General features: G+C 41.9%; 1 protein-coding gene across 1 annotated transcript; it reads right to left on the bottom strand.

The window, feature by feature from the left end:
- Positions 1–603: 603 nt before the first annotated feature.
- LOC121199678 (apoptosis-stimulating of p53 protein 1-like) lies at positions 604–26079 on the bottom strand. Its single transcript, XM_041064563.1, is given in 20 exon segments — positions 604–1549; positions 1802–2001; positions 2261–2427; positions 2539–2672; positions 2756–2893; positions 2986–3220; positions 3222–3771; positions 4171–4624; positions 4835–4968; positions 7191–7319; positions 7884–8076; positions 8355–8495; positions 8644–8843; positions 9281–9455; positions 10718–10819; positions 14830–14900; positions 16061–16180; positions 17736–17883; positions 25282–25459; positions 25730–26079. Coding segments are annotated over 19 exon segments (3342 nt in total). The 5' UTR covers positions 25291–25459; positions 25730–26079; the 3' UTR covers positions 604–1507.
- Positions 26080–26103: the final 24 nt, after the last annotated feature.

The following is a 26103-nucleotide window of genomic DNA, read 5'->3' on the forward strand; positions in this document are numbered from 1 at the left end:
GTAGGCATAGCTACGCTGGTGAGGCAGCTTTTTTGTTGTTGTTGTCTGGATACAATCTGGATATGCAAAAAAAAAAAAAAAGGCAGTCTGAACAGGGCCTAAATGTAAAAAGACAACTAAAATGATCCCATACTCACCTTTTTCTTCATCCTTGCAAAATTCATCCCTTCATATTGTCTTTCTCTGAATGAGCGCCTGAGTGAGTGTCAAGAGTTGTTCACCTTCACAGGTAATTTAATTTTGAAAGACTGGAGACATTTAAATTATCCCTTGTGCGCCCCTTCAAAAAACTGAGCTCATAAAATGCTCTGGCTGATTAGTTTGACCTGCTCATTTCAAGAACAATCAGATTACTAAAAATATAAACTCCTTGGAAACGTTTGGACTGCTCATTCAAACAGCTCTACACATCCTGAAATCTCATATTACAGAAAAAAACAGATTACTGTCTGAAGCCTCGCTTGTAATTTATTCATGTTCTTGCCACACATTCACAATAGTCCTGAATCCAGATTCCAAACAGATGACACTGAGGAAACAAACATGTCTTGCACTGATGTTCATGAAATGCGATGCGAATAATGACAATTTGTGAGCCGTGGATCTATGTTCATCTTTGCTTTAATACACTGGATTTGTTAGGACTGGTCTGTGTAGTTTGGCATTTTCTCTTTTCCTGTACAAAATTGATTTTCTGGTCCATTTGAGTATCTAGAAGAACTTTAACTCAACTCCTGGGAGCTGTTAATCATTACTGATAGCAGCAAATCATTTGATTATCACACACCTCAACAATTCTGCAAGGTCTTAGGGAGTAACTGAATTAAAACAGTTCAATATGTATTTATCTTTGGTGGTTCGACTACAGTAAAATCAAACACTTGAGCACATTTTTCTGTGTTGGTATTTCTTTGTGCAAGGGGATCAAATTGGTATTAAAAAAAAAAAACACTTAATGTCCAATAACTCGATTTACATTTCACTGACAAAAATCAGCAACGTCTCACCCTTAAAGACAGTGTCATGTAAACCAATGCCACCATAGACCTCATTAGGAAGATGGAGATGGCTGAAGAAGTGTGAATACTTTAATAAATACTGAGACAAGGGTTAGTGTTTTATTCTTCAAGTTGATGTCTGATACAGAGCTGACACTGAATTGGGGTAAAATCAAGTTGGGAAAATGACAGAGCATTTGGTTGATAGGTGTAGAGGGGAGGGGTCAGGATGGAGTGGTTTAAGAGATTTTCGCATTTGGAGTGCTTGTGTTTCATTTGTGTGTGTGTGTGTGTGTGTGTGTCTGTCTGTCTGTGTGTGTGCAGATGTTAATATGTGTGTGTCAGAGTTCAGTGCCCACTGCTTCAGAGAAAAGGATTTTGTAAGAAGCACAAGGCTAAAGGGGAGGTTATGGCCACGGGGGAGAAAATGGAGCACCAGGCTCCTTTGTTCTCTGCACTTGGTTTTGTCTGTAGTCCAGCTGTTAGCCAGAGGTCAGCGGAGTGAGACACTACGCCAAGGAGCGCTGACGAGGCTTGATCCTAGGACAGAGCTACAAGGGAAACAAGCGGAAAGAGAAGAAATGTTTAACATAACTAATTTCACTGACTAATGTTTGTTATTACATATATTGTCACTAATGTTGTTGCTGATTATTTTCTCAGGTCAATGAGGCAAAACAGGCTTAAAACTTTCAACCAGATGATACATTGCTTTTCAGCCTAAAGCTGGTACAAGCAAATCTTCAGACAACCAATCAGTAAATAAAACGAAATGGCAGTTATTTTTCTTATTTTGTTGTTACCCCCAGCAGGTTGCGAGGCACGTAGCCCTCGCTGTCTTCGACTCGCGCCCACCACCACTCTGTTTCACTGTCGTCCTGTCGTCGCAGAATGGTGATGGCGTCCCCCTCGTTGAACGACAACTCGTCCGGGTTCTGAGCTTTGTAGTCCCACAGAGCGTATACTGTCCCCTTGTTCATCACACCCAACTTCTCCTGAACACCTGCACCAGAGAGTCCAAAACAGACAGTCAATATCACGATTGGATTGGACAAATCAATATCTTTGTGGTTAGAGTAAGTATTTTCTCATGCCAAGATGTAGTAGTTGCCAAGTTGTCTTATAGTACAGGGGCTGATTTGCTACATGTTTGTTTTTTGTACAAATTTCAACCAAGTTTAAAATTTTAATTTTGAAGTGAACTAGTCCTTCTAGAATTACATTTGTACGCCCTGGACTGATTGGTGTTTTTTTTTCCTCACCATATAGAAATTGGGAGCACTGGATATAGCCATCTTCCATTTCCTCGCATTTATCTGCAGCAGTCTCCACATCACTAATGGTGCTGGCAAAGATGGCTGCTCCCGACTCTACCAACAACTTGCAGAGGTGAACACTGTTACAGGAGGCGGCACAGTGGAGCGGAGTCCTGTTCAAGTAAGCACAAACAGGAAAACAAATTCAGATAATGTAAAGTTAAAATTTCTTCAGTTTTTATGTCATCATCCAGTTCTCCTGTGTTTGGAGACCTCTGACTTACCATCCATCGCTGTCTGCAGCATTGACGTTCACGCCAAAATCCAACAGGAACTTGACTATGTGGTGATGCCCCGCACACACTGCATTGTGCAGGGGTGTGATGCCCTCATCGTTGGGAGTGCTTGGGTTCTCCACCTGGAAAAAAGAAGATGAAAAGATAAGTGTGTATCCTACATGCAAATACACATAAATTAACCTAAATGGAAGTCACAACATACCTCATAGATGATCCTCTGGACGAGGTCAAACTCTCCCTCCAGTGAGGCATCCAGCAGGAGGGCCAGAGGGTTGAACTTCACTCTGAAGCCATGACCAGTGCGCTCAGAGTTTGGCTTCTTCAGGTTTGTGCGTTTTTCCTGTAATAAAGGAGAGAGGGAAGCATGAGTTTCAACTTTATTTACTCTTTAAATGCAATAATACATTAAGTCTGTGTATATGTGTTTCTCACCAGGGGCTGTGTGACCACCGTGCCGCTCTCCTCTGGAGTGGTGACCTCAGGCACAGGGCTGGGCAGCGATGCCTCAGAGCTTCCCACATTGTTGTTATTGTTGTCCTCTGGCCCCTCAGCTTCAGCAGGATCACCCGGCCCTTCTGGAGGCGAGGGCAGTGGCTCGTTGTCATTAGCGTCAGTAGATGGAGGTGGAGCCTCAGAGCCCTGCTCCTCTGCCCCTGGTGGTGGCGGGTAGCGGCGTCTCAGAGAGGAGGTTGCCATTGTCTGTATCAGCCACTGAGTCACCTCCCAGGTATCCAGGAGGATTAGCTGGCTGATAAAATGGAGTTCCATTACCTGCACCGCTGCCACCTCCTGATGCACTGACTCCATTTCCCTCTATGCCTCCTGCTAGAGTGTTGAATCTCTGGTAGAGCAGTTTCTGGATGTTGGGTCCACTGGGGCCCTCTGGTTCTGTGATGGAGCTGCGCTTCTTGAGGGGTCTCGGAGCGTTGGCCAGCTTTTTACGGAGCACCTCAAGATCAGCGTCACTTTGGTAGCGCAGCGGGGAGTGTACCATGGGTGTTAGCTTAGTAGGACTGAGTGGTCGTGGGATGTTCTCAACACTGGGAGGAGGCGCTGAGGGCTCCAGGTGCTGGAAGCCCTCGTGATCATCAAGCTCTCCGTCCAGAGTGTCCTCACCGCTGGGTTGGCCTTGGAGCAATGGGAAGGCCCCTCCTGCCTGGACGAAAGGCAGTGGCGAGGGGGGTGTGGAGCTGGAGGGAAGAACAGGCTTCCCGTATACTAGAGACAAGGAGAAAGTGTGGAATTAAATTTAAGGGCACTGACATTTGGGCTGCAGTCAGGAAGTCTGTGGTCTAATACGCCGACAAAGTAAAAACTGCCCATCACCATTTTCCAGAGCCCAAGCTGACCTGAAAATGTTTTGTTTTGTCTGATTAACAGTCCAAAATCTAAAGATTCTGAATCAGAAAAAAGCAGGATATCCTCACATCTGAGGCTGCAACAAGCTAATGTTGGACATGTTTTCTTGATGCTTGATGTAAAAAGATTAATCACACTAAAAGATTAGGACAAACTATGTCACAATATGGAAGATTAATGATGAAAACACATTTTCTCTATTGGAATTTTACAGTCTGAACTCACATATGGGACCATCTCTTCAAACACAGCTCTTACCTGCTTTGAGGGCAGGCTTGAGTGGCTGGCTCTTTGGCGCTGCCTGCTGGAGGTACATGTGATAGATGGAGCTGGAGTTCATGGTAGGTGGACCTTTACGGGGCGACTGAGGCCGTGATCCTCTGTCTGGGATGAAGGGGCGTACTGCCACAGCTGGCGGTGGATCGAGTCGCTCGCTGAGCCCAGGAGGGAAAAGCGGTGCATTAGGCTGGAAGGTGGGGCTCGGTGGAACTGAGATACGCTGCTGGATCTGCTGGGAGGACGAGCCCGTGGAGGGCGGGGTGCGGGGCCAAGCAGGAGCTGGCGGGTTTGGGAGTGGGCGAGGAGGAGGAGGTGCATCCTTGCGGCGCTCCAAGGAGCTGGCTGAGTTTGCAGAAGTGAGGTGGGAGCCATAGGGAGGTGGCTGTGGCTTGGATATGGCAGGGGAAGAGACAGCCATTTTGGAGTCTAGCACCTGTGAAGTGTGAAACCACACAAATATCCACCACTGAAAACTGGATTTTGGACAGAGAAATTACATCTCAGACCTGAATTCTTGCCTTAAGGTTATATTTAATCTCAAACATAAAACATTTCTTATGGATGTGACATTACTAATAGCTACAGAAGAAGACAAACATCCATGTAGACATTACTAGGTATGATAAAAAGAAAGACAACTAACCTTTTCCGCACTTGGAGCGACGGGGGAGCCTGAGGGAGGGCTCTTGCCCTGGGTATCAGTCCCTGAGTCTCTTCTCTCAGGAGGCTTTAGTGTTGTGTTGCTCTTGCCAGCAGGAGGCCAAGCGGTGTCATTAGCTACATCACAAACAGGACAGAGTAAGTGTGTTGCAAAAGAGATTAAAAAAAAAAAAAAAAAAAAAAAAGACTATACCCAGTGACTCAGGTGATGTGACAAACTCAAGGTAGTGACAAAGCATGCCCACCAGAGCTAGGTCTAAATGGCATTGTTTTCTTAATATTAGAAAAGTGTCTAATTAACCACATACAGTGGACCAGTGGCGATGGTACGAGAACATCTGCATGTTGAACATTTTATACACACTGTGTGTGTATATGTACCATTTTGACCTAGGATTGGTATTAAATGGAGGGTTCAGGATTTTGAGAAGCCTATCCTATTAACCACATTTAGAGACATTCAAACTGTCCTTAGAGACATTCAAACCAGTTCTCTTAAAATCAACAATTCCCGCAAAAAGCTTTATTACTTAAACTACCTCCACTGCCAAAGTCATGGCAGTTAAATCTTTCAGAGAAATGGCTTTATGTATTTTTTTACTTAAAACATCTTTCCCATTTACTCTGTTTGCTATTTATGTTCAGCTACGAATCTTTCTCAAAATGTGCATACCCTTGAAGATCCATGTTGCCAGACACATCTGGCACATCACAACATTTCTTTATTTCCTGCACAAGAATTTGCAGAAGTTGTCCTATTTTATCAAAAGCACAGCGGACTAAAGGTTTCAAGAGGCATTGTTGATCAATAGGACAAAAATCCTGAGCCTTCACTTCACAGCAGTGATGACAATGAATGTATTTGCATTAGTATTTTGCTACTGTGTGCTCATGTAGTGTTTTTATTTAGTCACATTTGGAAAATAGTAACTAAATTGTGATTTAGTAGAAGATTCAGGGATGTACATTAAGTACTGCCAGTAATGTCGGTGCTGTTTGTCGCCAAGATTAAACTGATCACTTTTAAAAACATATGTGCGAGAAAGATGCAGAAAAAAATGCATCTTTGGACAGCAAGGATAGGGTGAAAAGGAAGTGGATAGAAAAGGGAAGACACAATGGAACAACAGCAACAGGCGTGGTACAATGTGAAAGGAATTTGTTTGTATCATAAAGTGGTGACCGACTTGTTACATGCCCAAAAATGTCAGAAGATAATTATAGCATTTTAGATTTACAATACTCTATTTAATACGTATGGTAACTTTAAATAATCAACAAGCATGCAGTCGGTCTGCATTAGTCTGGTTCACTGGGAAACCTTTTCTTTAAAACATCTTTGAATGCAGCCTCGCCAAAGATTAATACAGCAGCAGTGAAACAGTTTTACCAACACTAACCAGAGTCTAAAAGGAAAACAGACTGACCTGCATCTTCACAGATTATTAAGAGCAATGAATCCAATGGCATTTTTACATGTACAAGTTAAAACTCCTTGTGCATGTTAAGCGTTTGACAACTAAAAGTGCTTCTCACAGCTTGGTTGTTGTGAGAATGCGGCATGAAGGTTAGACAGACTGGGAATGATATGAAATTAGAACAAAGCCCAAATATTTTGGACCTCTTTACATGAGTAAACTTATGAGGCACTCGACTCATTGAACCTTCTCAGAAGCATACGAGCAAACACAGGATCGGCAGCGCTTTGCCAGTGACGCTGTCTTTCGTACGAGGCGTGATGTCAACCTGCAATTCAGAGTCTAAAATTTCTGCAGATGGCAGCGTAGTGTTTTGAGATGGCAGCCCAATACTCTGACGTCATTAGCCCATCCACAGAGGAAGCACTCCAAATGACATGTCAACATGATCTCTCTCCACTTCAGAAAAAAAGCTGGCTCAATACTGCACAGGCAGGAGAGCTTAATGATACCAAACAGGGATGCTTCCGTCAGTCAGTGATTGTTTACCAGGCACAGATGCGCATCTCCTCCAGAGCTGTGCATCTAAGCCTCAATTGGTTTGAGACTGGTGGAGCAAATCATCAAAGCCCCATCGCTTTTAAACATGGCTGGTTTTGTGGAATATGAAAACAGCAATAGATGATTGAGAAGCTCATAGTGTTACTGGAGAGAACCCAGTCTTTATGCACTTAAATACCCAGGCAATTCAGGAAATAAGCAATTTGTTTAGATTTAATTCAACTTATATGACTGACTATGATAAGATACGGTTGTAATACGGAGTAAAAACTCCAGTGCATGCTGAGGATCCTGTGCTACGGTCGAGAGAGAAGGTTCAGAAAGTGCCATCCCTCTGCTTTTACAGCACTGTGCACTCACGGGATGTGCCGTCAGAGCCAGTGGAGGCTCCAGGGCCTGGGTGTGATTCTGGAAGGGACGGGGGTACCGGGTCCACAACGATGTCTAAATCAGACACCTTCCAAGGGCTGGGAGGCTTTCGCGCACCGTCTGCCCCAGGAAGAGTTGTCCCCCCCAACCCCACACCCACAGTGAAACAGAGACATTACAAAGACAGGACGGCATAGACATATGAGAGGAGGAGAGAAAAAGGGAGGGAATCACAGTTTATACAACACAGGAAGAGAGTGAGGTTAGAGAGGTGGGAAAAAGAGATTACAGAAATCAAGTCCAGGCGGAGAATTCACTGAGAAGTCAGGTAGGAAGGAAACAGAGTAACAGTTGGGGCCCACGAGGGAATTTCAGTCACAAGGTGTTCATGCAAGATGTGTTAAATGTGTAGTGGATGTGTAGACTTCTGCCTCTGGGATTACACGTCTCCAAGCTGCTCTGTAACTGAATGCAAGAACTATCTTCTCTACTCATCTGCCGTTTTCTACTGCTCATGTTCTTACTTTCTTCATGAGGAAAAAAGATAAGAAATTCACTCAAATTTTCAATTAGAACTTATCCTAATTCTTATCCTTATCCTAAAGACACTTTCGTGTTTCACACTTTCTTAGACTTCAGGAAAAGAAAGCACTGTAAATAACATTTTATGGAACTAAAACTAACCTGACTTGGTGCGGCCATGGTTGGCTTGATTATTGACACCCAGAGTCTGAGGCTTCAGTGGATCAGGTGGTATGGTGTAGCCTCCCTCCTGTCGGCCCGGTACAGGGACTTGGATGTACGGCCCAACAGCAGCGACACGGCCCAGAGTCCCAGGAGCTGGCTGGGGAGAGGGAGGCCCGTTGGCTCTGTTCAGCTGTAAGAGGAGAGAGGCAGAAAAGTTAGAAGTGTTGAAAGCGAAATCAATCAACATGTACAGAGACATGAGCCAAAACCTCTCTCCACAAGTTTCCACTAAGACCTGAAACACCACAAGAATTTTAATTTTTCACTTTGTGCTGAACAGCTGGAGTGTCTGCAGTGAGTTCTTAAGGAGACAGGCGCTTTTGTCAGAAGCATTTCAACCAAAACAATCTTAGAAGGAAATGTGTTAAGTGCTCCTAGTCTTACAGGGAGGTTCTCTTTTTGACGTGCCTCAGCTTTTTTCTTGTAGAGGCGTTCCCTCAGCTCGCTGATGCGCTTGTCCATGAGCGTCACTTCCATGTTGCGCTTGTTCAGAAGCTCCTTCTGCTGCTGCAGCTTGCTGCTTTGCTCCTGGTTCAACTTGTTCCGAATCTGAGGATGATAAACGAGGACGCAAACACATTTACAGATTCACTAGAGCAATAGATACTGCTGTCAGTCTAGTAAAGGGGTAAAGTAAACAGAGTGGAACCTATAAAGGTATTCACGAGATGCTGCATTTATTTCTGCTATGCAGTACCTGAAGCTCCTGGTAGAGTTTACGGAGCTCTAAGGCTGCAGCGCCAGTTACTTGGCCACCCAAGGTGGTCTGTATGCCGTTGAGCTTTCCCCTCCGCAGGTCCTCCAGCTGCAGGCTGAGCTGCTCCACCCTCAGTACAGCCGCCTGTAACTCTGCCTGCTTCTCCTGAAACAGGCTGCTGACTTGCTCAATCTCTACAGCTGCATGTGAGGAATCAAATAATCACATCAGGTCACTCATAATCTCACTGTAGGGTACCTGTTTTGAAAAGATCAGGTTAGTTGGCTCTATTTTGTTAGAAATACAACCATGACAATGACTGTGTCTATAAAAATGTTTCTCTCCATGCTGCTGTTTTCCCAATCCTTAAACTCTGTAAAGTATGATTCAGAAAAGGTAAAAACTGTTTATAGAACAGATACATTCTTAACACCAGGGTTATCTGAATTTCCAATTAACAAACAGTTGGGTTTCAAGGTGTCTGAATATGAATATGTTTGAGATATTTATAGATTCACAGTCTGGGAGAGACTGTAAAAATATGTTAATCCAAAGTTTTCATCTTTAAGTGTGCTCAAGCTTTCTTTCATTACTGATAACATCAATTTATGTATATACTGTAAGTAGGTATACATACACAGGTTGCCATTGATGACCTTGCTGTAGTCCACCTGGCCTCTCATCGCCCGAATCTTCTTGAGCTTTGCCTCCTGGCTCTCCACGCGCTCCTTTAGCCTCTGCAGCTTCTCGCTCTCTGAAACGGTTTGCTGCTGACGCCGCTCCTGCTGCTTCAGGTAACGTAAACGTTGTTCCTTCAGAGACCGAGACAGAGATTTAAAAGGTACAAAATGACGTCAAACTGCATCCAACAGTGCAAGGAGTCTAAATAATACCTGCTTTTGCAAGTTGGAAAAGAAATACTCAAGACAAATACTTTTGAATATTTCATGTTTTCTAATCTGTTCAATGCTTAAGTGTTTGGAAGTCAAAAATGACATTTGCATGAATATAAAACCAGTGAAGCACCACCTCAAAGATTACAGTATATCTCTGCGACGGACATAGCCTAAAACTAGGCTAAATCTTTCTACTGTATGCACTGAGTGAAATGCTGTGCTGTGTCAAGACTGTCTAAAGGCTGAAGAAAGGGTCAGATGACTTCATCTCTCTACCCAACTGAGAACTGCTCCAGTTAAGGTCTTAAAATAGGAAATGACAGGCCCAGGTTTCCAAATGACTGCAGGGCTTCAAGTGGGGCCTACTTTTCAGACGCGACAACAAAAGCAATAAATAGTCCTTCTATCATTGGGTCTTCGTTGGGCTTCATCTTGCATGACTGATCAGCGCAGTGGTCAGACTCTGTTAGTGTACTGGAAAATCAGAGCTGGACAAGGTAGACTGGTAGTGTGTAGGTTTGCAGCCAAAGAAGAAATCTACTTTTTGTGGGTACCACAGAGCTGTAATTAGCCAGAGGAGGGTAGAATACATAATGTTCAATATTGCTGAATAATTAGCATGCTTCAGTTAGCACTGTGAAGTGTGTGCACGAGTTCCTCTAATGGGTGAAGTATAAATTCTGACCGACTGGACGATCCCAGCGCTGTGACTCATATGGCGTCCCATCTCAGCTGTTACATAACCGTTTGCCCCACGTTTCAGGTCATGATGAGACTCTTTGGATCAGAGTTGTGTCTGACAGAAAGGCTCAAGGCTGTGTCCTGAACTTACCTGCACTAATGCCCAGTCTGTGTCTGAGAGATCAGACTACATGACACAACATTAGACCGACCTGCACCTTTCCCATCATCTATGTACAGCATATCATCCAACACATGACAGATGGCAAGCTATGATTGATCGGGCTTCAAAGTGTGCTCCGCCCTGTCTCTCATCCAACAATTTTTGACTCTCTGATTGCCTCATCTGATGTTCTTCTCGTGTTTCCCAGTCCTAATTAGACCAGTTCAGCTGTCCACAAATGCCAAATTAGTGCAACATGATTTGAATGAAAAAAAAAAAAAATTAACATATCCAGGGGAAAGGATTTATAATAAGACAAAAGACAGGACGTTACCTTTGCAACAAGCATCTGCTGCTGAGCCTCGATTTGCTGCTGCTGCCGCGTGGCCATCTCCTGCAGCTCTGACAGCGTGAGCTCCACACGCTGATTCCCCACCTACACACACACACACACACACACACACACACACACACAGACACAGACACAGACACAGACACAGACACACACACACACACACACACACACACACACACACACAAATACACACACAAGAAGAGGTCAAAAAATTAAAATCTCTAAAATCTGAGAAGTGTCTGTATACTGGCATCTGACTGCTACAAACCGAGGAGGATGGTAAGTAAAGATTTCTAAACATTTTCCAAGATTGAGGGTGTACTTGATCTTTTCTTTTAAACATTAGTTTTAATTAGTAACGACAAACACACCTCATCTTCCTCACATTAGAAGATGTTTGACATTTTATTTGTTTATTTATTTATTTTTTGCCCTGCTGCTATGAGTACGATGACGTAAGGATACATGACTCGTTCTCCAGCCAAAACAGCATTTTGTGGCTCTGAGTCAAAGATAAAAGGTGAATAGTTCAGTTTTCATCAGCAATACTTAAAACATATAAATGGTAGTTTGGAAAACTCAACACTGAGAGCCCATGCAGTGTCAGGAATCTTTGTATTCCATGTATGTTCCCAATACTGATGTTATTTTTTATTATGGTAGAACTATTAAGATTAATATACAAGACAGTGAGACCAGCAAAATACATCCTGCATAAGAAGTTACATAAGCTGAAAATGTTGCATAAGAATAAAACAAAAACAAAGTACAAAGAAATGAGTTATGCAAAAAGCCATTTGCAGAAATGATTTTGAAACATGTCTGATGCCAGAGGGTCAAACAACGGGAAACTTAACGGCAGCGAGAGTCGAGCTCTTCATCCTCCACAACAAGGCTCCAAATATTATTATGATGGGACATTAATTACGTTGAGACTACGTTAGCGTGAAGCTCTGAGGGTAATGTGTCATTTGGTGTTTATACACATGGCATAGGCTTAATATCACATCGTGTCGGGAAGAGAATACTGAGCGGTTATAGTGAAGTTATCGCCAGGCAAAGGTCGCTGCATTACGCAGCCGCAAAGAATTACCAGAAGATAATTACAAAATAAAGATAAGAGAAAATTGGGAAAAATAACCAAAATCAACCTGTACTCCACCACAGTTTTCTAAAGCTCAATTTGATTTTTTTTTGTATGGTCTGACCAATAGTCCAGAAGCTGAAGATATTCAGTTTACTATCACAGAAGAGACAGAAAACCAGCATCACAACTGTGAAGGTGAAGAAGGGAATGTTATGTTTACTTTGACATTTACTTTCCTATTAATCAGTTAATTGATTAATCAACTAGACATTACACCTCTAATAGTAACGAAACAAAAACTATGCACAACCAACAAACCTATAAGGTGTAGGGTTTATACAGTTTACACCAAACTAAAGCAAAGACAGCAACACATAGAAGTAACAATAAATTCGTTATACTAATAATAGATATAAAAAAAAAAAAAGGTTCACCTCCACAAACAGTTTAGATGAAATTCTCTCGAGACAGAAATCAGCAACCATGTATTGTTCATGAGCTCACAGGATAAAGGAAGACTAGCTGTCACTTTCAATTCTGTTTCCCTCAAACTATCATCCTACAGACTTCGGAATTTCCTAAAAGCAGCTGCTTCAGTCAACACACCGGCAGACTACTCTTCAATAAAACAGCATACCGAGAGAGCAGCGAATACTGAAGCGCTCCCAGGCTTTGCCTTTAGGAAGTGTGTTCAAAGAGGGAAGAGAGAGGAGACGACACAGGAAATGTCATGGTGTTTTTTTCCCCAATAACACTGAAAAATGTAGAACAGTGGTTTGTATACGGCATTTTTCAAACATGATGCCGTTAGTAAGAGTCATAGAAAGGATGCCGACGTGAGAAATAGAGTTATATTTGTTTGAGTGTATGCTACGTTGGGTGCATGTTTGATATGATCCTAAACATGTGGGTAAAAAGCAGGTGACTTAAGAACAAGGTCCAGGTGAAATAAACATGACATGGAAAAGGCAAAAATACTGTTTGCGCTGTTCTTGCTGGATTAGACGAGGCAGACAGTTCTGTGACTCATCTTGTTTTAATAAAACATGCTTCTTTTTGGGAATAATTCGCCTTGTATGACACTGTGAAGTCAGGCAACAGCAGTGTACATCTCATACATCATCTCATCTCGGAAGATACTCAGCACAACATCGGCAGCTTTGCCCGTGTGGCTCAGACGGTGTTTTCCTACCTGGCATTTGTTACGGCATTTAGATATAAGAATGTCCAGGGTGACTCAACCCATACTGAGATGGAGAGAGCGAGGGAAGCCACTGACGCAAACACACACACACACTAACCCTAACCCTAACCCCCAGACACACATTCTTGTTTCACTATCACTGTGGAGGGAACTCATAATTCATTCCCAAGTCCCTTACCCTAACCTTAACCATCACAACTAAATGCCTAGTCTTAACTCTAACCCTAAAACCAAGACTTAACCTTCAAAGAGCAGTCCCTACCCGTGGGGACCTCAATTTTTGTCCACACAGCAACAGGAGTCCCCATGGGTTAGTGTGTATTCAAGTTTAAATCCCCACTGAGATATAAAAATAAGCCCACACACACTCAAATGCAGCAGAGGGAGAAACAGACAGACACACCCTCAGACCGTGATGAAGAGGGAGCTGGAGAAACACCCAACTAGGCAGGCAGCTGCACCTAAAGATTATTTTCATCACTGATTTCAGTAGTGCCAAAAAGCTGTCATCATCAGTTATGGAAGGTAAAATTGTGATCTATGAAAAATAAATATAAATTCAAAATGCGTGAGATCATTGTAGAATTCCCTTGAGGCACCTCTGCTCTTTTACGAGGCAGCGTCGCTCTCAGAGGATGATCAGCTCAGCTTGGTGGAGAGAAAGCCCCTGGGGTTTGGGCAGCAGCCCGTGGAAAAGCCAAAGCAATGATCCTCTTAGGGGCCTGTTATATCATCCAGCAGGCCGACTGGTATAATCAGATATTAGGAAGAAACTCGGACACAAATAAGCCTCGGCACTTGGGAGGTTAAGAGCAGCCATCCGTGCAGCTGATACTTCTTTCCTCTTTGACTGAACAAATGGTGATGTTAAAGTAGATGTTTTATGCTTGTCATGGCATGGTGTGGGTTTTATAGGTTAGTAGTATAATGCTGCAGGCATTTACACAGAGACTGTCGCTTGGAGAGTGGATCGATAGCTGATCTAGATCCATAAAAATATGTACTACCTCAACACAAACAAGAGTTAAAAGTTGTGGATTTTCAGGATAATGAAAGGAATGGCTTCTGGCTGCTCTTGTGCTACACTGCTATAATCTTTTTTAAAAACAAAAACCAAAAGCCCTCCATCTACGGCTGTGCTTTGATTCCACCCTCCACCCTTAAGGTTGAATTTGTTACGATTCCTTGACTGCAACACTTTCCTATTGTGAAATCTGGGACAGATGGTCGGTCAGAGAAAGGATGCCACGCCAGAGGCTGCTCTTATCGGAGTCATTCACATCTCTTAGCACACGCATCCCAAAGCCACAGATGAACATGCACAACAATGAGTGCACCTGACAGGGAAACACTGTCTGGAACCGCCTTCTAACAACAGGATCTGTCTAAAACACCGGTTTCTTATCAGAATCATATATATATATAACCTCACAGCAGAGACTGGAGTTAAATGTCATTATTGTGCTGTACAATGAAAAACCAAAAAATGTTAAGACAGCTCTCCCCATCACCATCATCAAAACGTCAAATGCGGGAATATCTTCTGGAAGATGGTTCATCCCTCCAGTAGAGTCCAGAGACTTGCAGAATCAATGCCAAGGAGAACTGAAGCTTCCTCAGACACTTTGAGTTGGTTTTTCCTTTCATTTGTCACATATCTGTGTATATTTACATGCACTGTTCTATATTTATTCTACTATATTTACTTCCTGTTCACGGAAGGAGGCACAAAATTGCAGGAAGTTATTGCAAGCACATTTCTATTTTAATAACATTTAGTTAATGCAAATTAAGTCTCACCCCGTTCTCATTGTGCTTCTCTCCAGTGTTTCCACTTCTGCGACTCGTCTGATCCTGAGACTGCTGACTCCCTGCAAAAAGAAACAGTCGCCATCACAAACACAGGCATCGGCAGAGGCACACACAAGTGTGCGCAGACGAGTGCGCACACGAGAGCAGATTCAGAGACAACAGCCATTGTCAGGAATGGTTTGAAAATTCACTGACATGATTGCACATGACAGATGGATTTAAGAACTGGGACAAGCACTGCTGACTAAAGCCACCGAACTCAAACTTGATGGAAAGATGAGAGTAAATGATTTAAAACTTCACAGGAAAAGACAGAAAACTGGCCACCTGTGCTATAATTCTTTCAAAACCAAAAACGAAAATCACTGGATATCTTGATGGTACCTTTGTTGTAAAAAATGTAAAATGTACTTTCTCAGTCAAGCTCTGAATTCACAGCAACTTTGTTTCTCTGCCACCAGTGAACTTTGCGTTTATTTCCTCTATACATCTACACATATACTGATTCAGTTAAATCCAAACTAAAATGAATGTGTCCTCTGATCTTGTGCAGAGCTGGTTCCAGTGATTGGTTTTAAGCTTGGGTGCATTTTACACCTGGCTTTTTATGTGGCCACACTCCATCCAAACACAAACGCCAAGAGATTTGTGTTAATGCGGTGTGTGTGTGTGTGTGTGTGTGTGTGTGTGTGTGTGTGTGTGTGTGTGTGTGTGTGTGTGTGTGTGTGAAAATGGGGCCATGATTTATTCCTCTGACATGCCCCATCGAGCATCAATTAAGCTTTGCTTTTTCATCCTAGTCAGCCTTTTAAACTCTTAATACAAAAGGATACCACATAAAAACTATGTTTACAGAGTGTCTGTACTGTTACAGCTTGGCTCAAAGAAAAAACAAAGACCACACATGATTTGATTTTAACGCAACTTAAGAAAGGTGATACCAAAGAGCTGCTTAAGTGTGTCCATCTTTGGTGTGTTAGGTGAATCAATAATGCTAAAAAGTACTGTGCACGCAAAGCAGGAATGTGAAAACACCAAAATCCAAAAGACTAGAGATGCCAGGATGAGAAAAGGAGAAAGAGAAACACATCGGTAGCTGAGCAGCCTTTGACAAAAAGGTGTTAGTAAATCCCTGACTCCACCCTCAACACTCCTTCAGGGAGAGACTACAGAGCTATAAAAGAAACCTCCAGCCAGAGGACGCCGGGACAGTACGCACCTTGATCGCTGCTCTCAGTTGGTGAATCTTCATGCCGGAGGAAGAACTTGACCTCTTGTTTCCGAGGCCCCCATTTCTGCAGATGCTCGTACATCATATGCTCGAAGGGGATCGCTCGCTCTGCAGAGACAGGAGAGTTAAGGATAAGGGGAACGGACTGATAAGTTTTGAGGATCATTGTCAATAAGTCGAATGGAAAGTCGGTGTGTAAAGTTAAAAGCACAGTGAACAAAAGGATGAAAAATAATAATTTTACTGTGGTAATGCTGCAGTAAAAAAGTTTCCTGATCTCTGTTCTATTCAAGACTTTCATTTTTGCTCCAATTTGTGTGTCTGTCTTTGTACCACATACAGTATCACGCTTGAAGTTTGTGAGCTGAATACAGTTTGACACAACCTTTCGAAGATGATGTCTGCGATCGATTTGTTTGACCTTGTTGCCTTTGTAAAGTTAACTAACCCACAGCAGAGGTGCCTCTCTCTCTGCAGGCCAATGTAAACCCAACAGCAAGCAGTAAAGGGGAAGTGTGTGTGTGTGCTTGTGTGCATTTTGCTGTCTATTATCTGGTAAAGAGCATCACAAAACATTGGACTTGGATTAGAATATTTATCTGAGCCAATTTATGCTACCATCTGTTTGTGTGTATGACTTTTTGGATAAGGTTTCCAAAATTAAATCAAGCAGTGACATCCCTAGGAAGACTGGCTCTTCTGAGATTGATGGATGACTATCAGCTCTAAAAGAAAAAAAAAAAGTGCACATTTCAAGAGGACAGCACGGCACGCTGTGGGCACAGAGAGACAGAGAGACAAAGAGACTGAGACAAAGACTGAGAGGTTTTAGGAGGTTTCGGGGGCTGACAGCTGCATTGTCAGGCACCAGCCGAACGCGATTGCATAACGTGGGTTAATAAAGCCCTTGGCAGGGATGTTGTTTTCAACAGAGGAGTGGCCCCTCAGCAAAAAACGCTGATAACACCGGGCGTGTCAGCACGACGATGGTGATGGGACCAAATCGTTTGGACCGTGTGGAATCTGTTGTGACAGTGCTGTAGACTGTACTGGCATGTAACCCTTCTCTGACTAACAGATTTGTACTTTCAATGAATTATTCTCGTCTGGTAACTAGTTGGAAAATGTATTTTTGTTAATATGCCTTATTTTAACTTATTTCTTATCTCATCCTGGTGATTTTATTTTGTTTTATTTTCCTTGTTTTTATTGCTTTATCAGTATGTTAAGCACTTTGTGTTGCATTTCATGAATGAATTTTCTACATAAATTAAGTTTATTATCATTATTCTTACCAGTATTATTATTAATGGCTTCTCACTGATTTTCCTCCTCTCAGATAGTCCTACATACCCCTGTTGTGCACTTGAATTTTCTTAAATAGAGTGCCTGTTTTTGCATTAATGAGGAAAGCTATAGGCTACCGCTTCATAAAATTCGTATGTAAGTGAAGTGTCAAGCTTCATAATGGAATTTCAGGTTACTTCACCTTCATGCATGACTTGTGACACCCTCTGTTCTTTCTCTATAACATGGCAGGGCACTGAGTGCTAAAAAAAGCCCTCGCCATCCTGAGATTTTTGGTAATTTTGTGCACTGCTGCAGAAAAAAAAAAAAAAAAAACGGTTCCATGACAAGCAGCACAGCTTCATCCAGTCCTTACCGTTGCCCCTCCAGACCTCAGCCAGGTGGCAGCCGCTCTCGCCGGGCTCTTTGCAGAACTCGACGACATCGCGGCACGTTGTCTCAGGGGTGATGGGCACCTCAGTCACAGCCTGTTCCCCATCGCTGAGGTACACCGTCAATATCATCTGAAAGAGGAATAAAAAGATGATCACTGATCCCAATAACACTAAATAAAATATAGCAAAGAAAAAAAGGATTTGATGTAATGTAACAACATAAAAGGAACATAAAATTTTTACATTATATTAATAAAATCATAAGAACATAAAAACAAAGGGGCAGATGTTATTAGCAGAAATAAAGATTTTGATATTCTGTATAAAAATTTAAAGATTTATGGAATATAAAGAAATGCTTTAACCATTCTTGTAAAGTACAAAGCCTGCCATGCTGACACTACATTTTGCTGTCCACCAGCCTCGTCTGTTTGCTCGAGCTGCTGGTGGGCTCATGCCTGTGCCTGCCACATTTCTGTTTCCTGTGACTAAGGCCTGCCATAGCATTGAACATACACAGTGAGGTAAGACATAGCAATGCAAGCCCTCACATGCTTCTTTCTGTACTCCCATAACAGTAAAAGCAGGGAGTATACAGTCCTCTCTCAGTTCCCAACAAATAACCTTCAAGACTTGTTTACTCTGTGGAAATATGAGGAAACTGCAAATCTATCCTAAATCCTATCCCATGTATGGGCTCCTAAACGCATGCTGCTAAATGTAAAAGCCTGGTGGCAGTCTATGGAGGACAGGATGAAGACTACAGTAAACTTCATCCTTCATAGAGCATCTTGTAAGAAAGAACTGAAGTTCCATGAGCTTCAAATGCTACTTCCTGCACTGGCTGTACAACCAGTAATACCAGTCCAAACATCCTCAGCCAGCTAATAATGTGACCATACAATGTGGCTGTAACATGCATTTGACCTTTGGACTAGTCCACACGGCAGTGCCTGCATAGTTTGCGTCCTTTGCTCGAATACAAGGGCTTAAATGACTGATCGATCAATCAACCAACCAACAGACGGACAGAATATCCAGTAACAGATGAGGAGATATCCATTTATTGTTTTATTTATCTATTTACTTCACCAATATTGGGATGTAGTAAACATGATAGGTTTGTACGAATAATCATAAATCTCTGTATCACTGAAATGATACAGAGCGGAGCACCTTCTTTTAAGAACAGACCATCTTTGGCCAACATGAATATAGTGACTAGTACAGAAATCCTTCTTTTTAATTAACCTAACAATAGCTAAGAGTGTAATTTAATAGTCTGGCAAACTCAGGAAATTAAAGATTCCCTCCAGATACATTTTAAAGTATGTATGCATATTCTGCTGATTAATATTTTGTTTAACATGGTTTTCCATGATGTCTTGTATCATATAAAAACACCTTACAGACATATTAACAAGGTTAAAAACTTGATTTTCATTGGAGGGTAAGTTAGCTGCAGCAACGAGTAGACAATTGTGTTAACCAGTTAATCTCAGGGACTGTAGCTTCTACAAAAGAAAAACATTTTTGTTATACGACTGCAAACTGAAGGATTTGGTGTCTGTTTTCAAAATAAGCAATTTGAAGATGTGCATTTGGAATCACGTAACTTTTCATGGGGATGTTTTTGACATTTTAAATATTTAATATGAATAAATTAAAAAATCATTTTTGTTGCATTATTTTATGTACATTTTCTTTATCAGCAAATATGAACATATATTCTACGTGCATTTCATCTGTCTGGTTGGTAAATAATTTGTGGTAATCTCAAAGCAATACACTCACACAAATATACCCAGAGTTACTCCAAAAGGAGGAGAAAAGCTGGAGGAAGGGAAGAAAAAAAAATCCAAAAATCCAGATGGTCCAAGCTGATATAAACATATCTAAGAAGATTGAGTCATGGCAGAGCACTGACTCACTGGGCTTAATACTTTATTTAATACTGTGAGTCATAAAAAAAAATGCTGATCCACTTTGAATTTTGGTTTTAAATGTAATGATCAAAGATATTCTGTTTTACAAATATAATGAGATTTTCTATCTCCCTTGTTTATACCAGTTGAGTTAAACTTTTATGTTTTTTCATGTAATTTGGTTTGTGGGAAAGTGAGAACGAGCCAGATAGATAAATCTGAATAGATTCTTCTACATTCAGTGTTACGGTAAATCAACACGATGTTTTTCCTTCTGCGGTGGCAGCCAGATTTTCATTGTTTTCTGTGGCACAAAGCGCTCCAGGTGGTTGAGGTGTGCCTTCCTGTTTCATGTGACAGTGTAGTGTCACTACAGGAAAACAGGACTCCGAAGAGCTCACAGAATAAAGTGCAGAGGATCGAAGAGGAGAAAACACCAAAAACAAAGCCAAGCACTTGGGAGGGTGTTCAAAATGAAGTAAAAATATGAGCTGTGTTTGAAAAGACAGTTTATAAGGGCCTTTGTGCAAGATGAATGTGAGTTCATGCATGTGTCAGTAAACAGAGGAGTAAAGGGGAATCTGGATTCTCTATATTTCAGTAGCTTGCTTTTAACCTGCTCAACTTTTCCCATTTCTTCTAAATGCTTCACTGGCTGAACACGACATTACAGGGAGGACTCGGAGCCAAAAGAACTTCAATGTAATCATCTACGTAATTGAGACTTAAATTAAACATTACTTACACTATGTAATGGCTCTCTTATCCTATTCTTGCCATCTAGACCAAAAAATACACCACTTTGTTTACAAATGGCTCACAATGTTGAACTATACTCTTAAGTGTCAAACTAAATCATTGAAAAATTGCAATAAATAAGAAACACCTGCAAAAGGGCCCCTAATATCCCCCGAATGTCTATGTACAGTGTTTGTAGAATGACTCAGTGTTTCCAGGGGTCATCAGTTTTTCAGGGAGACAATGATGCTGTCAAATCAACTTATTCTACTTGATGGGAAACAAATATTAAAAGTATAACCTGCAATATTTTACACGCACATAATTTAGAAGGCACGTCAATGCAAAGCAGTGAAGTGTGTCACCGTACATGTGGCCTCTGGGTGCATTTGTAGTGCTACAATAATTGCCAGTGCTATGCCACTGTCATATATAATCTAGCTTCAGTCACTGAGCTCCCAATAGATTATTACTCCTGGACTTTGTCCGAGACAAAGTGAGTCATCCTTTATAATAATGCGACTGTATGATTCATTGACATTTTCTGCAGCAGCATAATTGAAACAGTATGATCATTTGTGCTTGGGAACCTCTGCAACTTCCACTCAGCTGACTATGACTCTTAAAGCTTATATTTTGGCCAGTTCCAAAAGTGACTGATGAAGTGGTACTGAAGCCGAGGAAAATGTTGTATTTTCAGGCAATGCTGCCGCTTTCCTTCACAAATCCTGCAGACATCCATTCATATCATTCATCTACGGGCTCATGTGGCTTCTGTCTATGTCCAGATAGACTGCTAATGGATGTCATTTTTGGGGCCTGATCTACAAAAAGCATTAACAGCAAAAAAAAAAAAACAGTAAATATGCTGAATTCTAGTTATGTCCATATTTTACTGATAGATAATTACTTTGCTAATCCCCAAGGGATATTGGAGTGCTAGCAGCTGCATAATAAGATACAACACTGCAGGGGGAAAAAAAGTGAACACAAAACATCCCAATGAGACCAGCAACAACATCAGTTTGAATACAGATAAGACTGATGCCATGATTTGAATTTGTTCTGGGGGAAATATATGTATAGCATATTATGCATTGTTTTTTTATATGTATGTTTTACGATCATGGTCAGTGGAAGAGATAACATACATAATGAGAAAGATAAACTAAAAAAATAAACAGCCAGTCATAAAGTGCACTCCTACTTTCCTATTTTCTTCCTGCTACAACACAGGCCTGCTTACTAAATGTCCTTGAAAACAAAATGTCAATCAGCACAAACAATCAACCAATCAGGTGTGATGAGGTGCAAATTTGCACCTAATTGAACATGGTCGCAGAGAGCCAATACAGAACATTATCAAATATACCTTCACATCAACAGAAACTGCCAAACTATGTGAATGAATGTACATTCAAAGAGTGACAGTGCAGAAAAGAAAAAAGAAACTCCAGTGGCACAGCTCACTGACCACCGGAGAAATACGAACCGCCCTCACTAAGTTCCGTCTGCCCATGCTCTTGGCTTTCTTGACCACCCTCCGTTTCCTCCTGATCTCCTTCTTTTGTGGCCGGTGGTGCTCCTTTGCCCAAATGGGGTTCTCCTTGGAGAGGCTAACAAGGCCACGTAACACTATAGTCACAAACCTCTTCATCATAGCACTGCCGCTTTTGCAGGCATGAGACTTAATTGTTATGCCATCCCGAGCAGACCTCTGAAGCCGACAGCGGTGCGTGCATTAGAAAAGTGCTGCAGAGGAGACTTGGGAGGAAAAAACACTTGCTGTATGTGTAATTCAGGGAGGGAGGGGAGGGAGGGAGGGGAGGGAGGGAGAGAGAGGGAGAGAGAGAGAGAGAGAGAGAGAGAGAGAGAGAGAGGGAGGGAGCTGGAGAGAAACAAACAGAGAAAGAGAGAGAGTGAAAGGGGGAGTCACTGTGTGGTGGGTGTGGGTGGAGAGTGACTGCCAGCAAGTCCCCTCTATTGGAAAAGTGTCCCTTGGATGCGCCGGTGGCTGCAACACCAACGACTCCTTACTAATGAGAGTACTTTGGCCACAGCTGTGACTGGCAGGCAGGTCAGAGCTCTATCGTGTAGATTCAAGAAAGGGATCTGTACACGGTATGTCGGCTGTACATGACTAGAAACATATAGCGTCTCTCTTGCCTGATGCATAATGCTACCGTGGGCATCATTTGGAGACATTTATCATTTGACTTCTGAGAAGGATGCTTGGCTGGCCAAGATCCATGATCTCAGGCAGGACAATTCATTTCCTCTCACCAAGCCCATCACTCGTTTATTCACAAAAGAGAAGCCACAACAAAGAAGACAGAGGAGTACTAGAGGAATACTTTTTTCTGAGAGTGCAAACTTTAACTCAAAACTTATAAAAGGGACTAACAAACGTATCTGCTCACATTGTGACCAAAAAAATAAAGGAAAGTCAAATAAATTTAACCAAAATCAAGCACAAAACTTTGAAGCAACTAGGCAAACCATGACACTAGTATTAGGCATGACTTAATCATCTGGTCAGATACAAAGATTATTTAATTATAGCTAAATCCATTCCCTGGGACATGAGCAGGTTGCCTTTTACATCCTGGACTAACAGCAAATCTTGTGTAATATATACAGTTCATGCAGCCCAAATATGCCAAACAGAGCCCATCTGTCTAAAAATGGCACGATGAAACGATGGTGAAACAAACTGTACCCTCCATCCAGTCAGGCTGTCTGAATGCTGAATTAGGAATGCTGATTTTTTCCTGTACAAGCATAGCATGAGCAACACATAAAAAAAAATTTTTTTTTCCTTTAACTGAGCACAAAATATTTGACATTTCAAAAAGATGCTTCAGGACTACAAATCTGAGGCGCTTCTCCCGCTATAGACCTAGACACCCCAATTTTAACTATAGCAGATTGCTATTACAGACTAGGTCTATTAGAAGTTATAGGCCTCTAATAATTCTATTGATATTTAACATTTTTATTTGGAAAAGTCTTTGCTTTTCTCTCAAGAAGACTAGGACAAAACAATGGTCCCTACAAGACTTTAACAAGCTGTTTAAAAAAGAATGTGTCCCTTCGATTGAAAGCTGACTAATGTGCATTAGAGGAAGGTATTAAGAAAGTCTAATTTATGAAGGATACTTATTTTACCCACGATAAAAAGAGAACTAGGAAGCTGAAAGAGGTAGGAGTTGTTAAATAAATCAATAACTGACTCTTTTCATCTGTTCATAGTGAGATTGTGAAAAAGGCTTAAAAGCAATATTTCCATTTCCATCCATTAAATTTATGACATTTTACTTTTTAATAACGAGTGCTTCATGCCAACTATGGTGGCTTGGCTGGCGCCATTTTAAAGTGTACCTCCAAAAATGAGAAAGCGACAATAAGATGCAATGTTTACTTTTCCTGTAAGTCACGCTCTGCCCAGCTCCACTGTGTGAGATTAATGCCACTTGACAATCTACTCAGCTCAAAAGTTCCCCTTAACAACAGAGCATTAGTCGACGCAGCCACACAGACCTAGATCTGCCAAGGTCTCATTGGCTGCTGGAGTCACGCGAGAACTGAGTGTGGGGCTGCCTCTCTGCTCGACTGGCTCTTTGACTCTGATAGCCTGTTGGTGCCACAGGGTACAAACATGCACCAAGGCTACCATCGCAGTCGATCCTGTGAACTCGATGGAAGTAACTAGTGAGTGCTTTGTACTCCTGGAAACTTATGAGACTCTGTGAAGTTGTGCTTGTGAATCTATTTCAATCAAAAGAAACAAAATGTTACTGTGACACTGTATTTTCAACCAACACACAACCACTTGTAAACACAACTGGCCGAGACTGAATCATCTCCATTTATGATGACACCTAACTGAACCTGCTGTAAACTTATCCTGCATCTAAGTTTGTGTTCCCCTCCCTGAAGGCCAAAATGGCTGCAATCACTTTTCCGACAGTCTACTGCTGAATTCTCAACACTAAACGTAACAAAAGGAGTTCCAACAAAGCGTTGCTCCAACAGTGTTGCCATTCAGGTGTTCTATTCTTTGCTACACAGAGCGTCTTAACAATAACACCAGGAAAACAACAGAGTGAAAAGAGTTGTACCTACTGCTTTAAATATAACCATCATTTTGTTTGAGCATTATTCAACACAAATTCATTGTTATTATAAAGACAGCAGAGGGTATGAAGTTAATCTGTTCTATTCTAATATACAGTATTGATAGTGAACCTGATAGTGAAAACATATTCTATTCCCTGTGCTAAAAGCAGACATGAGACAGACCACAGTACCTGTTCATCAAGTTGTTTCCCTTACCTTATGTTTCAGTCATTGTGCCCATCAACATGAAAAATTTAAATCCTGCATATATGGATTCTGGGCACAGAAATATTATGCCATAGAAAAAGTCATAGAAGATAAAGTGAAGCATTTAGGAACTGATCTCACTTATTAGCGAAGTGGCGGTGGGAAAGGCAAACTGACATATCAATTTTGCGTGAACTTGCAACTTGTGTGTAACTTGGCATGGGTTGTCAGAAAATCACAAATGGCCCTCATGCACTCCTGGTTTTCTTATAATTTAATACTAAGGAACCACATGACAATCACATGTGAATGAAGAATCCCAAACGAATCCCAAAGTTATGTTTGCCTCATTCAAAGAAACATTCTCCACTTGCTGCTCCTGTGAAGAGGATGACATCTGACAGTTTCTACCTTGCACACACCCAGGTTTGATTTTGTACAAATGTGGGCAGTCCAATCAATACCTGTAAAGGCACTGATCTTGAAATAATACATGATTTTTTTTTTTACTTGGAGAGCAGAGGTTGTGTGCACTTACCGGCATCATACTGGCAGCTCTGGCAGGTCAAAGCTACACAAACAGGTGCATCGGCAAGTTGTCTTAGTGTTCACCTGCTTATCTTCAATGGCACCACCGTAGAGTCGACAGAGACCCACCTTGCTAGTTACGGGTTCTGGTTACTCCAGTGTGACAACCAACTGGGCCTCAGTCTGCTCTGTGAACCACAACAGTGAAATTATGTTAAGTACGATAAAACTGAACACTGTAAGGTATTTGACGCCGACTGGTATAAGTAACACCTAACGTTAACAGCCAATAAGCCTTAATTTAAATGGCCCAGGCGTGGCTCTGTGCAGCTGCTGCTACAAACAAGCCGATGGTTAGCTAGTCACTGTTAGCTCGTAAAGCAACGCTGAAGCACATAAAAACAAACGACATGCAATGCCTCACTGTTACTAAGTAAGGACACACTAATTAGACTCACCAATGTCAGAGACGAGTCATTGTTTGAGCGAGTAAATCTTTGCTACGTTACTGTTTATGGTACGTAGCTAACCAGACCAGCTGTCACCCGGCCAGCTAGCGTTATCGCCAGTCAAGTGTTAGCTCTGCTAGCTGGTTTCAGAGGCGGCTAAAGGACGGTATACACGGCGATCTCTCCGCTCTCCGTCGGTCCTTTTGCTTGCACTGGCTGCACATCGGCACAAGCTATCGATGGAGTGTGTTTCGAGCAAACGAAAATTAATAAATGTCCATCCAGATCGTTTTTTTAGCGAACGCAGTCAATCACCGTGAGCAGGCTAGCGATGAAAATACAAATAGCTGGGATCCAGTTGTTGACGGAGGGGAGGGGCGGGG

Source organism: Toxotes jaculatrix, chromosome 19, assembly GCF_017976425.1.
Source record: "Toxotes jaculatrix isolate fToxJac2 chromosome 19, fToxJac2.pri, whole genome shotgun sequence".
In the NCBI taxonomy this organism is placed as follows: domain Eukaryota; kingdom Metazoa; phylum Chordata; class Actinopteri; family Toxotidae; genus Toxotes; species Toxotes jaculatrix.